The sequence below is a fragment of the Hyperolius riggenbachi genome, chromosome 8 (assembly GCF_040937935.1).
Source record: "Hyperolius riggenbachi isolate aHypRig1 chromosome 8, aHypRig1.pri, whole genome shotgun sequence".
Taxonomy (NCBI): Eukaryota; Metazoa; Chordata; class Amphibia; order Anura; family Hyperoliidae; genus Hyperolius; species Hyperolius riggenbachi.
The window spans coordinates 52,379,669-52,392,189 of NC_090653.1; the positions used below are offsets into that span (position 1 = coordinate 52,379,669).

At 45.4% G+C, this 12,521-nt stretch overlaps 1 protein-coding gene across 1 annotated transcript in view; it reads right to left on the minus strand.

Moving 5' to 3' along the window:
• Positions 1-12,521, minus strand: part of ABCF1 (ATP binding cassette subfamily F member 1) — a 413,240-nt gene that overhangs the window by 349,051 nt on the left and 51,668 nt on the right. The window contains exons 20-25 of the mRNA XM_068247805.1: positions 12,029-12,129; positions 5,343-5,428; positions 5,114-5,253; positions 4,743-4,891; positions 740-823; positions 514-638 (exon numbers count right to left, since the gene is read on the minus strand). Coding sequence (XP_068103906.1) covers positions 514-638; positions 740-823; positions 4,743-4,891; positions 5,114-5,253; positions 5,343-5,428; positions 12,029-12,129 — 685 coding nt within the window. The remainder of the gene's footprint in view (positions 1-513; positions 639-739; positions 824-4,742; positions 4,892-5,113; positions 5,254-5,342; positions 5,429-12,028; positions 12,130-12,521) is intronic.

The following is a 12,521-nucleotide window of genomic DNA, read 5'->3' on the forward strand; positions in this document are numbered from 1 at the left end:
GGGCTGGGCAGACACAGTTGGCTGCGTAGCTTCTATTGGGGTGTGGTGGTGTGTGTGTGTGTGTGTGTGTGTGTGGGGGGGGGGGGGGGGCGGAGGGTCGACAGTGTGTGTACGTGACGTCATGCGCAGGTGGGAAGCACAGTGCACAATTAAGTTGGCTGAACATATGTCTATCAGCTGAGGCAGTCGTTATTAGCTGCCACAGCCAACTTTAGTCATGAGCGTATATGGAGCTTTAAACAAAGCAGAAGTAATGACCCTTTGAGCGTTCCTGCAGTAAAACCTTATATTAAGCGGTCTCTTACTGCCATGGCCCTGACATCACACTGTGGGAGGGGGTTTAACCTCAAAATCAGCCGTACAGATGTCTCTAATGATCTATTTGAGAAAAGGTAAAGATTTCTTGTGGGAAAGGGGGTATTGGCTTCTGATTGGGATGAAGTTCAATGCTTGGTTAAAGTTCTTCTCTAATGAGCTTGTAGAGAAGCTAGGAGTGAGGAAATGGACACTCACTGTAATTTCCACGGTAGTAAAACAGCTTCTGCATGTCGAGGTGCATTATATCCGTACACACGTCATCCAGAAATCCCTGGTCGTGGGACACTATGAGGAGGGTTTTCTTCCAGCCCTGCAGGTAACTGGAGACATAGTGAGAAGTATAAGGCACACATCACTACTGATAACCTGTATATGAAGGTTGTGTACTGATCTCAATATGATGGCCGTGTTCTAGACATACTTGTTCAGCCAGATGACAGCGTTGAGGTCCAAGTGATTGGTTGGCTCATCCAACATCAGGAGGGTCGGTTCCATGAAGAGAGCTCTGCAACACACAACATAAGGGGAGAGGATAGGAGCGAGGCGTAATAGAGGTGGTGGTGGGGGACAAACAGAAAAGGTTAGACCAGAGTTCTCTTGTTACTACTCGGAAGTCGTGTGTGCAGCATAAAATAATACTACCATTTCTTTAAAAAAATATTATGAACATATTGGTGCTCCATTAGACTTGCTATAATTCGATGGCTTCAATTCACTAAACATTAGCGTATTCGGTAATGCAGAAAACAGCGGATTTTACCAAACATCTTGTAGAAGGTCAACTGACTAAGGCTGTTACCTTATGGAAAAGTGACATTTCCAACTAGTGGAGTAAATTACCAACATGTGCAGTAAATACCTTAAACAATGTCAACTCAAAGATTAGAGAATTCTGTAAAACAAGTGAGATGTTCAGTATTTTTAAGACCAGCCTGGAGCTGTCGGTAACTAACAATCCGCATTCGGTAAACCGGATAAAGGAGACAGCCAATAGGATGAGCCACATCGTCCTGCTACTCACTCCATTTGATTCCATGTACTGCTGGGCGGGACATCAGAAAGTAAACAAAACATACAAGGCACATTCAAGAGGTTTAGCTATACCCCTTTAGGCATGCAGATCTATAGACTGATGCAGAGAAGAGGGCCCTCTAGTGGCATGCGTACCATCTTGCCTACTCTCTAGCCATGAATTCTTATTTCTCAGCTACCACATACCCCCCTCAGCTTCTATTAAACAGCACTATCAATTGCAAATCCCATCCTCCCGTCTCATCTTTGCCTACTACTACTTGCTGCAGGGGACATATCACCTAATCCAGGGCCCTCTACCAGTCCCCATTCAGCTCTGGCAACCTCTATATCAGCTACCTTACCACAAAGACCTCTAACCTGAATAACCTCATTAACAGTCCCCTTCTTTCCCTCCCATATCTGGTCCCCTCTGGAATGCCCCTACTCAGTAGCTAACAAATCGGCCCATATTTACGGCCCCTTATTACGAACTCCTTCACCTACTTGCAGGGGGCGTCTGAGTCACTAGGCAACTCTAAATTTTTGCCTATGGCGCCGTGGGTGGAAGTGGGCACCCTCTCGCCAAGTTGCCGCTCTGTGCGTGTTTATTTTTTTCTTTTTCAGCCAGGTCGGCGCCGGCTGTGACAGGCAGCTCAGCCTGTGCCCGGCGCCGCCTACTGGTCCGCCCCCTTCCTCTCCTCTCCGAGCGAGCAGCAGCACCGCACACACGCACATTAGTTTATGTGCGAGTGCGATGCTGCCGCCTACTGGTCCGCCCTCTTTCCCCGCCCCCCCTCTCCCTCTCGCTGTGTACAGCGTGCGGCCGCCGCACGCTAGCTTGTTTACACGCCGTGCCGGCGCCTCCCCTAACTCCGCCCCCGCCTGTCACACGTGCTTGAGCCACCGTGTGTGACGCAGGCAGGACGGAGGGACCAGTGCTACCGCGGCGCCGGCTGACACCTGGCTGACCTGACTGAGCAGTGTGCGCAGTGCGCACAAACTAGCAGAGGCGACGACACACACACCTCACTCACAGCGAGTGCCATCTCTGCAGATCTGACTGCTGCTCTTGATAATTTTTTTTATATGCATCCTGGCTGGCCCTGATATTCTGCCCCCCCCCCCCCCCCGCCCATGTGGCTTCTGGGAATAGATATTAAATAATACAGGGACATATAGCATCATGCCTGCTGCTGTGTGGGTCTGGGCACAGTGGGCAGGACTCGGAGGGAGACACACATGCTGCACAGTGTGCAGTGCAGCAGAGGGGAGACCCTCAGTGAGTGGCGTGCCCCCTCTTGATATTATATGCCCCACTGTCCCCTGGCTGGCCCTGAGATTTGAGTGTGTGTGTGTGTGTGTGTGTGTGGGGGGGGGGGGGGGGGGGGCGCCACAGGTTTTCTTTCCTGGAGTGACAAAGTGGCTAGAAACACCCCTGCCTACTTGGGCCTTACTGAGACATGGATAACTCCATCTGATTTGTATCTCCAGCTGCCCTCTGGTGGGATTAAATTAAGCCACCCCTAACTCTGATGGCACAGAGGGGGGCAATTCTCCTTTCTGAGCATTGTTCCTTCACTATCTCGCGCATCTTTTAAAGGGTTAACGTGGTCAGTGTCTACTCTCCTCACCACATCCAGATTGCTGTCATCTACCATTGTCCTCCTGGACCAGCCTCTCCCTTTATAGACCGCTTCTCTACACGGCTTCTCCAGTTACTCTCCAATGGCATACCTTCTAACATCATCGGGGACTTCAATGTGCCCATTGATACCAACTGCCCTACGGTTACTAAACTTCTCAAACTAGCTTACTCTTATGACTTCACTTAGTGGTCCTCTACATCCACCCACAAAGATGGCTACACTAGTCTTTACTCTGCTCTATTTCAACATTTACTAACTCACCATTTCCCCTCTCAGATCACAGCCTTAACTTTCACAATCTGTCCCTCCATCCCCTGCTCTGCACCACATTCACTTATGTAGGAATTATGGCAACCTTGATCTCCAGTCCCTGGCCGATTCTTAAAAATTCCTGAACAATCTGTAATCCTACACTGACCCTAAGAGGGCATCCACTTACTATTCCAACATAGTCTCAGCTGTCATGGATTCAGCTGCCCCTCTCACCAGCATTCACTCCTGCCATATCAGCAGACAACCCTGGCTGACTGAACACATTAAACAATTGAAAAGACAGATCAGAGTAGCCAAGCTACAGAGGAGGAATAACACTATTGCAAAATACTTAAGTGCTGCACCAGCTCAGGGACATCCCTTCCCTTGCACTACAAAGCAAGGCCCAACCTCACTATATGATTTGCCGGTAACCTCACCCATGTACAGGTGGGGTAATTCATGTCTCAGCTATGTGAACTTGCTTAAAACACACATTGTTGGTGGACCTTGAGGACAGAAATGATGCTTCAGGGCTAGTTCACACACACTTCTGCTGGAGGCCATGCAAGTCGCTCAAATGCACACCACACGGAGATGAATGGCAGCGGTAATCTCAATGCGCTTACCATTGACTGGCAGTGATTGCATGAACATCGCGGTCGATTGAAATTCCTGAGATGCTGTGTGTAGCATCTAGTGCAGGCACGGGCAAATTTGGCCCTCCAGCTGTTCACAAGTCCCACAATGCATTGCAGGAGTCTGACAGCCACAGGCATGACTCAAAGGCAAATGCATTGTGGGACTTGTAATTCCATAACAGCTGGAGGGCCAAGTTTGCCCAGGTTTGATCTAGTGGCAGTTGCGTTGGTGGTTCCTTGTCCCCCTATAGGACTCAAAACACAACGACCAGTACCAAAGTTAACCGAATCCCTTAAGGGACCAGAACTGGCCAGTCCTGAAGGGGTTAATAAAAGCTACAACCCAGATTGTAAGTCTATAAGATGCAGAAAGGCAAGCACAAAAACCACTGACTATTTATATGGATCCGGAGTTCTGACTATACTGGCTGCATGCTTATTCCAGATGTAGAACAGTCAATATTAAAGCCAAAAGTGCACACTGTCCTTTTTGAAATGGGATGAAGAAGTGTGTGTGTGTGTGTGTGTGTGTGTGTGTGTGTGTGTGTGGTGTGTGTGGTGTGTGTGGTGTGTGTGGTGTGTGTGGTGTGTGTGGTGTGTGTGGTGTGTGTGGTGTGTGTGTGTGGTGTGTGTGTGGTGTGTGTGTGTGTGGTGTGTGTGTGGTGTGTGTGTGTGTGTGTGGTGTGTGTGTGTGTGGTGTGTGTGTGTGTGGTGTGTGTGTGTGTGGTGTGTGTGTGTGTGGGGTGTGTGGTGTGTGTGTGGTGTGTGTGTGTGGTGTGTGGTGTGTGTGGTGTGTGTGGTGTGTGTGTGTGTGTGTCTTTTCCTATTCCTTTCATTACAGGTTTCTTTTAAACATGGTGGCTGCAGTTACCTGGCCAGTGAGACTCTCATCCTCCAGCCTCCACTGAACCTCCGCGTCTCCCTATCCTGCATCTCAGGTGTGAAGCCCAGACCAGCGAGGATCCTGCGGGCTTTTGCTTCCGCTGAGGCAGCTCCGGTAGCTCGTAGTTCTTCATACACCTGAAATGACACAGGAGCTCAGCTAGCAGTCCTGCAGGTCTGTACACTAAAGATGATCAATGACATGGAAATATTTCCAAGTTTATGCAAATGTATATGCAAATATATGCAGCTTGAGAATGGACCAATCAAGTCCCACTCAAGTTTAAATCAATGCATCTCATTGATCACCCCTACTGTCCACCATACACACTGTCCCATCCATCACCCAGAAGCCCTCACCTTCTCCAGTCTCTCTGCTGCGCTGTCGTCTCCCTTCTCAAGGCGAGCCTGCAGTCTCTTCTCCTGTTCCAGCAGTTTCAGGCGCTTGGTGTCAGCCTTCAGGACAGCTTGTACAGCCGGCGTATCATCAGCTACAACCTCTGCACAGGGCAGACAGGAGGGAAGCAGGTCAGTCAGGAAGAACTGGGCAGTGGCAGAATAAGGAGTTAAACAGTGCAGAGCAACCAACCTTGTTCACAAAGCAGCACATCGATATTGGGGGGAATGTTAAGGGCACGGTTGGCAATGTGTTTTAGAAGAGTAGTTTTTCCTTTCCTGAAAGAAGAGTTAAAATTAGCAAAAGACCAAAATGACTTACGGTAATGTCTTTTCCAGGAGTCGGAAGGACAGCAACCCTGAGACTTGTCTCCCTCCAAATTTAACTGGACAGGAAGCCAGTTAAAAGATTAGCATAATCAGTTGGCAGGCAGGGTATATAACTTCAGTACATTCATACCTCTTCAGTCATAAAAAAAAAAAAAAAAAGATTACACCACACAGAATGATGCTTAACAAATATTTTATTTAGATAACAGGGTGAGACATTACTTTAAGTAATTTTGGTCTTTCCCAGGACGTCCTCAGGACAGCAACCGAGAGACGATACACTAGATATAATCAGGGAGGGACTACTGCCTGCAATACCTTTCTTCCAATAGAGAGATCAGCACTGGCTAAAACTTCTAATCTATAATGTCTAACAAAGGTGTTATGGTTAGACCAAGTTGCGGCCTTGAAAATTTGTTCAAAAGCGGCTCCCGCCTTTCAGCCCAGGAGGTGGAGACTGCTCTGGTAGAATGTGCTCTAATAGGGGAGTTTAAAGTTTTTCCTTTTTGAAGATAGGCCAAGGCTATAGCCTGTCTGATCCATCAAGCGATGGTGCCTCTGGTAGCCAGTTTTCCTTTACCTGATCCTGCAAAAAGGATCAATAAGGCATCAGATTTTCTCCAACCTTTAGAGCGTTCCAGGTAATGTAATAAACACCTTCTTACGTCCAGGCAATGAAGACGAGCCTCTTTTTAATTTGATGGATTACTACAAAAAGGAAGGCAGGATAACCTCTTGAGTTCTATGAAATCTAGAAACTACCTTGGGCAAAAAGGAAATGTCCATTTTCAATGTGACTCTGTTATCACTTATGATACAGTAAGGTTCTTTACTTGAAAAGGCTTGCAGCTTACAAACCCGCCTGGCAGAAGTAATTGCTAACAAGAAAGCAGTCTTTAGTGTTAACAGTTTGTCGGAAATCTCCTGTATTGGCTCAAAAGGTGGATCGCATAGAGCCTGTAGAACTGTGTTTAGGTCCCATGAAGGTATTTTCGAACGGACCACAGGACGTAATCTACTCAAAGCCCTGAAGAATCTAACAAAATATTCTTCTTCTGCTAGTCTTCTTTCTAAGAAGACACTAAGAGCTGATGTCTGTACTTTAAGAGTGCTAATACTAAGTCCTTTTTGAAAGCCACTTTGAAGGAACTCTAAAACTGGCGTGGAAAGGCTAGAGTCTCTAGAATTTTGTTGACACCAATCATTATAAATTCTCCATGCTTTAGAATACATCTCGGATCATCAAGAAACAGCAAAACAACGTGCACCTTCCGTCTCAATACTTTACTTGAAAAGTGTATCATCCAATTCCATATACAGACATTCAGTGATGACCATGTTCAATCACAATGGTGTGAATGTAGAGCCAGGTTTAGCTTACTTGTCCATGGCAAAAGCAGGTATTGCGGTGTGGAGGTGCCTGAAGCCCACCTCCACACCGCAATACCTGCTTTTGCCATGGACAAGTAAGCTAAACCTGGCTCTACATTCACACCATTGTGATTGAACATGGTCATCACTGAATGTCTGTATATGGAATTGGATGATACACTTTTCAAGTAAAGTATTGAGACGGAAGGTGCACGTTGTTTTGCTGTTTTTTGATGATCCGAGATTACTTGTCTTCTATACTTGTATACGGAGCACACGCCTCAGTGTTCATCATAGATGCAGACTGTGTGAATCGCAGGTGAGCGGTTGTACTATAGGCCTGTGTTGATCCTTCACTATTCACTCCAAGTGGGAAGTGCCACACTGTTTCTGCTGTGAAGTTTAGAATACATCTGCCTGGTAACCTTCTTTCTGCACTGAATCAAGGTTTATGAAAGTTTATTTAAAAACTCTTTACTTTTCAATAGTCCCCACTCAGGTTCCATGCTGAAAGCTGAAGAAGTCCCGGATAGGCATCGAACAATGGTCCCTGTATCAACAGATCTGATTGCTGCGGAAGCCTGAGTGGTTCTGCTACAGCTAATTTTCGTAGAAGAGAAAAACAGGGTCTTTTTGGCCAAAATGTAGCTATCAGAATTGCCTGAGCTCTGTCCTGCTTGATCTTGTTTAAGACTCGAGCCATCAGGCTCATTGAAGGAAACAGGTATATGCAAATCGCACTCCAGCTGATTGAGAATGCATCCAGTACCCAAGGTCTGTCCTGTGGGAAAAGAGAGCAGAACAGAGGACACTTTAGGTTGATCTTGCGGGTAAATAAGTCCACCTGCAGAGGTTCCCATAAGGATATTATCTCCTGGAAAACCTCTGTGTTGAGAGACCATTTGTCCTGCTGCATCTCTGATCTGCTTAAAGGGGAACTGAAGAGAGAGGTATATGGAGGCTGTCATGTTTATTTCCTTTTAGACAATACCAGTTGCCTGGCAGCCCTGCTGATCCTCTGCCTCTAATACTATTAGCCATAGCCCCTGAACAAGCATGCAGCAGATCAGGTGTTTCAGTGGTTCAGACTTATAAGTCTGATCTGACAAGACTAGCTGCATGCTTGTTTCTGGTTTTAATCAGATACTACTGCAGAGAAATAGACCAGCAGGGCTGCCAGGCAACTGGTATTGATTAAAAGGAAACAAACATGACAGCCTCCATATACCTCTCTCTTCAGTTCCCCTTTAAATAATCTGCCACATGATTCAGTGATCCCTTGAGGTGAACGGCACGTAGAGAAGTCAGATTCCTTTCTGACCAATTCAGAATTTTCGCTGTTTGTGACCACAACTGTCTGCTCCTTGTTCCTCCCTGGCGATTTATATATGCGACCGCTGTACTCGTGTGATCTTATGAGAACGTTGTTCTGATGAGTCTGATCTGCAAAGAATTGGAGTGCCTCCCAAACCCCTTGTAGGTCCCTGCTGTTTGATCAGAGCAAATGAAGACCGCATCATCTATGTCCTTGTGCAGGTAGAATGTCCAGATGTGCTCCCCAACCCCAAGAGCTTGCATCGGTTGTAATGGTCTTTTGTGGGGGATACTCCCATAGGCGACCTGATGTAAGATGATCAGGTTCCAACCACCAATCTAGTGATTGTTTCACATTCCAAGGAATTAACATCCCTTTGTCTAGAGATGAAACATGTCTGTCCCACTTTCTTAAGATTCACATCTGAAGACTTCTTGAGTGGAACTGAACCCAGTGGACTGCTGGAAATGATGACGTTAGTATTCCTAACAGAGCCATGGCATCCCTTAACAATATGCTTTTTGATTTCTAAAAAGAAAGAACAGATCGATTATGCTGAGGACTTCCTGTCTGGCAGAAAGAGAGCCCTTTTTATAGTGCATAGACAAAATCCCGAAACCTCCATAGATTGATGAGAAGAGAGGGAGGATTTATCCCGGTTTATCAGCCACCCTAAGGCTTGAAGGAAGCCAAGAGAACCCTCCACCTGACCCTGAACGGATGTAAAAGAGGGACCCCAGATAAGGAGATCATCCAAATACGCCAGAATCTGGATAGATTTAAGTCTGTGTGCAGCCAACACTTTAGTAAAAAGCCATGGAGCAGAATACAAACCAAAAGGAAAGAGCAACAAATTGGTAATGTTTTACCTCGCCCTGAAGACGAACTGCAAATCTCAGATATTGCTGGGAGTCTAGGTGAATTGGGAGATGTAGATATGCATCCTTGAGATCGAGTGATGCGAGAAAAGTATTTTTCCAGAAGTCCGATGACAGTTTGGATGTTGTCCATCCAGAACTTTCTGTACATTACTGACTTGTTTAATCTTTTTAGATTTAGAATGAACCTGTATTCGCCCTGAGGCTTCTTTACAAGAAACACTGGGGAGTAATGTCCCATGAACATTTGATATCTTGGAACCTGTCTGATGACTTTTTCTTAGGAGAGAAGCAACCTGCTGTTGTAATGCCACTTCTTGCTGTGGCGCTCTTGGGGTTGGAGTGACAAAGAATTGTCTTGGAGGCTCTTCCCTGAACTCGCTTCCTGTAACCCTCCAGAATAATCTTTAGAAGTCAATTGTTTTGAAAGTCCCCCTGCCAAGTCTCGAAAAAGTGGGACAACCTGCCTCCCACTGGAATCCTGGCGTCATTGTTTAGATGTTTGATTTGCAGGGGAAAACTGGAAATTCGATTTGGTTCTCTGCTGTCTATTTGGAACCCACCTTTTCTTTTGGGCACCCTTCTGCTCTGTATCGGGCTTTCAGGACTCACGAAAGGGCCGTTTAAATCTAAAGGTTCTTTTCTTTGTTGGAAAGTTCTTCTATTATCAGAGGAACGCTCCAAAGTTTCAGAAAGTTTAGAACCAAAAGGCAGCTCTCCTTCACAAGGAATGCCACAGAGTTTGGACTTGTAAGATGTGTCTCCCTGCCAAGTTTTTACCCAAATACCTCTCCTAGCCGTATTAACCAGTTCTTGCTGTTAAACGTACTGAATCATCTGCAGCATCTGAAAGATAATTTGAAGCATGGAACAGTTTAGGAAAAGACTTTAATATTTCTTCCCTGGGTACACCTGAAGCAATCTGATTCTGAGCCTCTGATAGCCAGAGCTTCAGAGACCTTGCCACTGCCGGCTTGAAATTTAAAGAGGAGGATTCCCAGGCCCTTGTTAAGATATTGTCTATTGGATCTTTAAGGTTTCCAAAGTCCTCGAACTGCAGATCAGACTTCCTGGAAACTTTAGATTGCAGGATCCAGTTTAGGCGAGACTCCCCAAGTTTTTTGGTCTTCAGCCTTAAAAGGGTATCTCTTGGACAAGAATACGCTTTTCTCAGGGAAGTCCCATTCCTTTTTAATCATCCCTTTTAAACTGTCATGAACAGGAATAAATGCAGATTCTGTATCAGCCAAACTCTCATACATCTGGTCAAGAGGAGTTAAAGTCTTATGCTCTCTCTTAATTCCCATAGCTGAATGCATGGCCTGCAACAATTCCTTCCGCAAACAGCGGCCGCGTCCATTCACAAAAACAGGAACTGTTACAGTTTAATAAAGTGTGAAAAAAAAAAAAGTGATCACTTCCTATACGGGAGAGTGTTCACTAGCGCCATCTTGTGGCCAAAAAGTATATTACACATACATATACAAGTACACACACACTATTAATAAAATTAATAAAATTACACTTCCAACCCTCCCCCCCCCCCCACAAAAAAAAAAAAACACTTGTAAATAAAAATCAGCTTAAAATAAATAAATAAATAGTTGCCTTAGGGACTCAGCTTTTTTTAATCTATATTTTATGGGGGAAAATTAATTTTAATGTATTATATAGGGGCTTGTAATTGAGGCCAGAACAAAAAAAAACAGAAAAATAACACCTATATTTCAAAATATAATATTGTCGCCATACATTGTGATAGGGACATAATTTAAACGGTTTAATAATTGGGACAACTGGGTAAATAAAATGTGTTTGTTTTAACCACACGAGAATGTTAATTTTAAAACTATAATGGCTGAAAACGAAGAAATATTTTTTTTCATTTTTTTGTTTTTTTCCCATTAAAACGCATTTAGGATAAAAAAATTCTTCGCAAAATGTACTACCCACAGAAAGCCTTATTGGTGGCGAAAAAAACGAGGTATAGATCATTTTCTTGTGATAAGTAGTAATAAAGTTATTAGGGAATAAAAGGGAGGAGCACCGGCAAGTGAAAATTGCTCTGGTCCGTTAGAGTAAAAACCCCTGGGGGTGAACTGGTTAAAGTAACGTTATAAAGTAATGCTACAAAAAGTAAAATATACACACATATATTGTTCTAAAACTTAGGTAAAACAAAGTTTTCCTCTCCAGGGTGTTAAATCCGTATAAGGTAAGGGAAGTTTATTGTAAATATCTAGACCTACACATATATAAATATGTAATTAGTGCTGGGGCCCCTTTTACACTAGCAGGGTAAACTTTGTGCATTGTGTTACCACATTTATCCGCAAGGGGCCGCAAAAGCAATGAAAGTCTATGGAGACTTTCACACCTTATGCGGTCCGTTGCGGTGCGCAGAAAGTATCCGAGCCAACACAACGGTGCGTTAGCGTATGTATCGCACTTAACGCACGGTGCTTGGGGTAATGGAAGTCTATGGGTGACGCATTATGTGCGTACGACGGAGCGCACTGCGGCACACATGTGGGCAGCGCAGTATACTGCGGGGTCATACAATTGTAGTTTTTTTGCATTGCGGTGGGACGCGGTAGAAGCATTGCATCCCACCGCAACACAAAAATTAGGTGTAAAACCAGCCTCAAGATCATCTGCAGGTTTGAGCTCATAGGCTCTCTAAGTGTATGATTTCTATGAAATGTTCCATATAGGAGCTGCTGCTAGAAATGCGTGTTTTAACACTTATGTGCATTAATATTGTGCAGAAAATTGTGAATGTGCAAATCCCCTGCAAGTGGAAGGGAAGCCCAATGGCTTGTCCTGCTATGGTCATGCCGCCCCAGCTCATCCTGTGTGTTTGCAGGCTGGCCTCTCCTGGCACAGTGTACTAGTAGATGGTGGTGCCTGGCACATTTGACTACCACCGAATGGCTGATCATGAATTGTGGGTAGCACCGCCACTTCCCATCCCCCATTACTCACCCATTAGGCCCGACTAAACCATACCGTCGACCAGCAACTACAAACAAGTCAGCGTTCACAAAGAGCTCCTTCCCGTGGGCAGAGATACTGAACTTCTCCAACTAGGAGGAGAAAAACAACATGATACACCGGACAAGTCAGCTTATCCACATTTCTCTTGTCTAAGTATACTGCAAAGGTTTGTCATTGAGGGGGTAGGGGGGGGGGGGGGGGCGAGTTGACTTACTTACCTAGGTCTTCCAGTCGTCACGGACTACAGAGCATGTGCTGTCACAACCGTGCACCTCCTCAATTTCTGTTCTGTGCTGGGAACGTTATGCACATGTGTAATTTATAAAGACTTATAACCGCGCAGGCACAGCACATTCCAGCCTCGGGACCGCGATCGAGGAGGTGCGTGGCTAGGAAATAACATTTTCTGTAGTCCATGACTCATCCAAGTCGTAGACTCTAACTGGAGTGACAGCAGAACAACGGAGGGGACCTAGAGGAC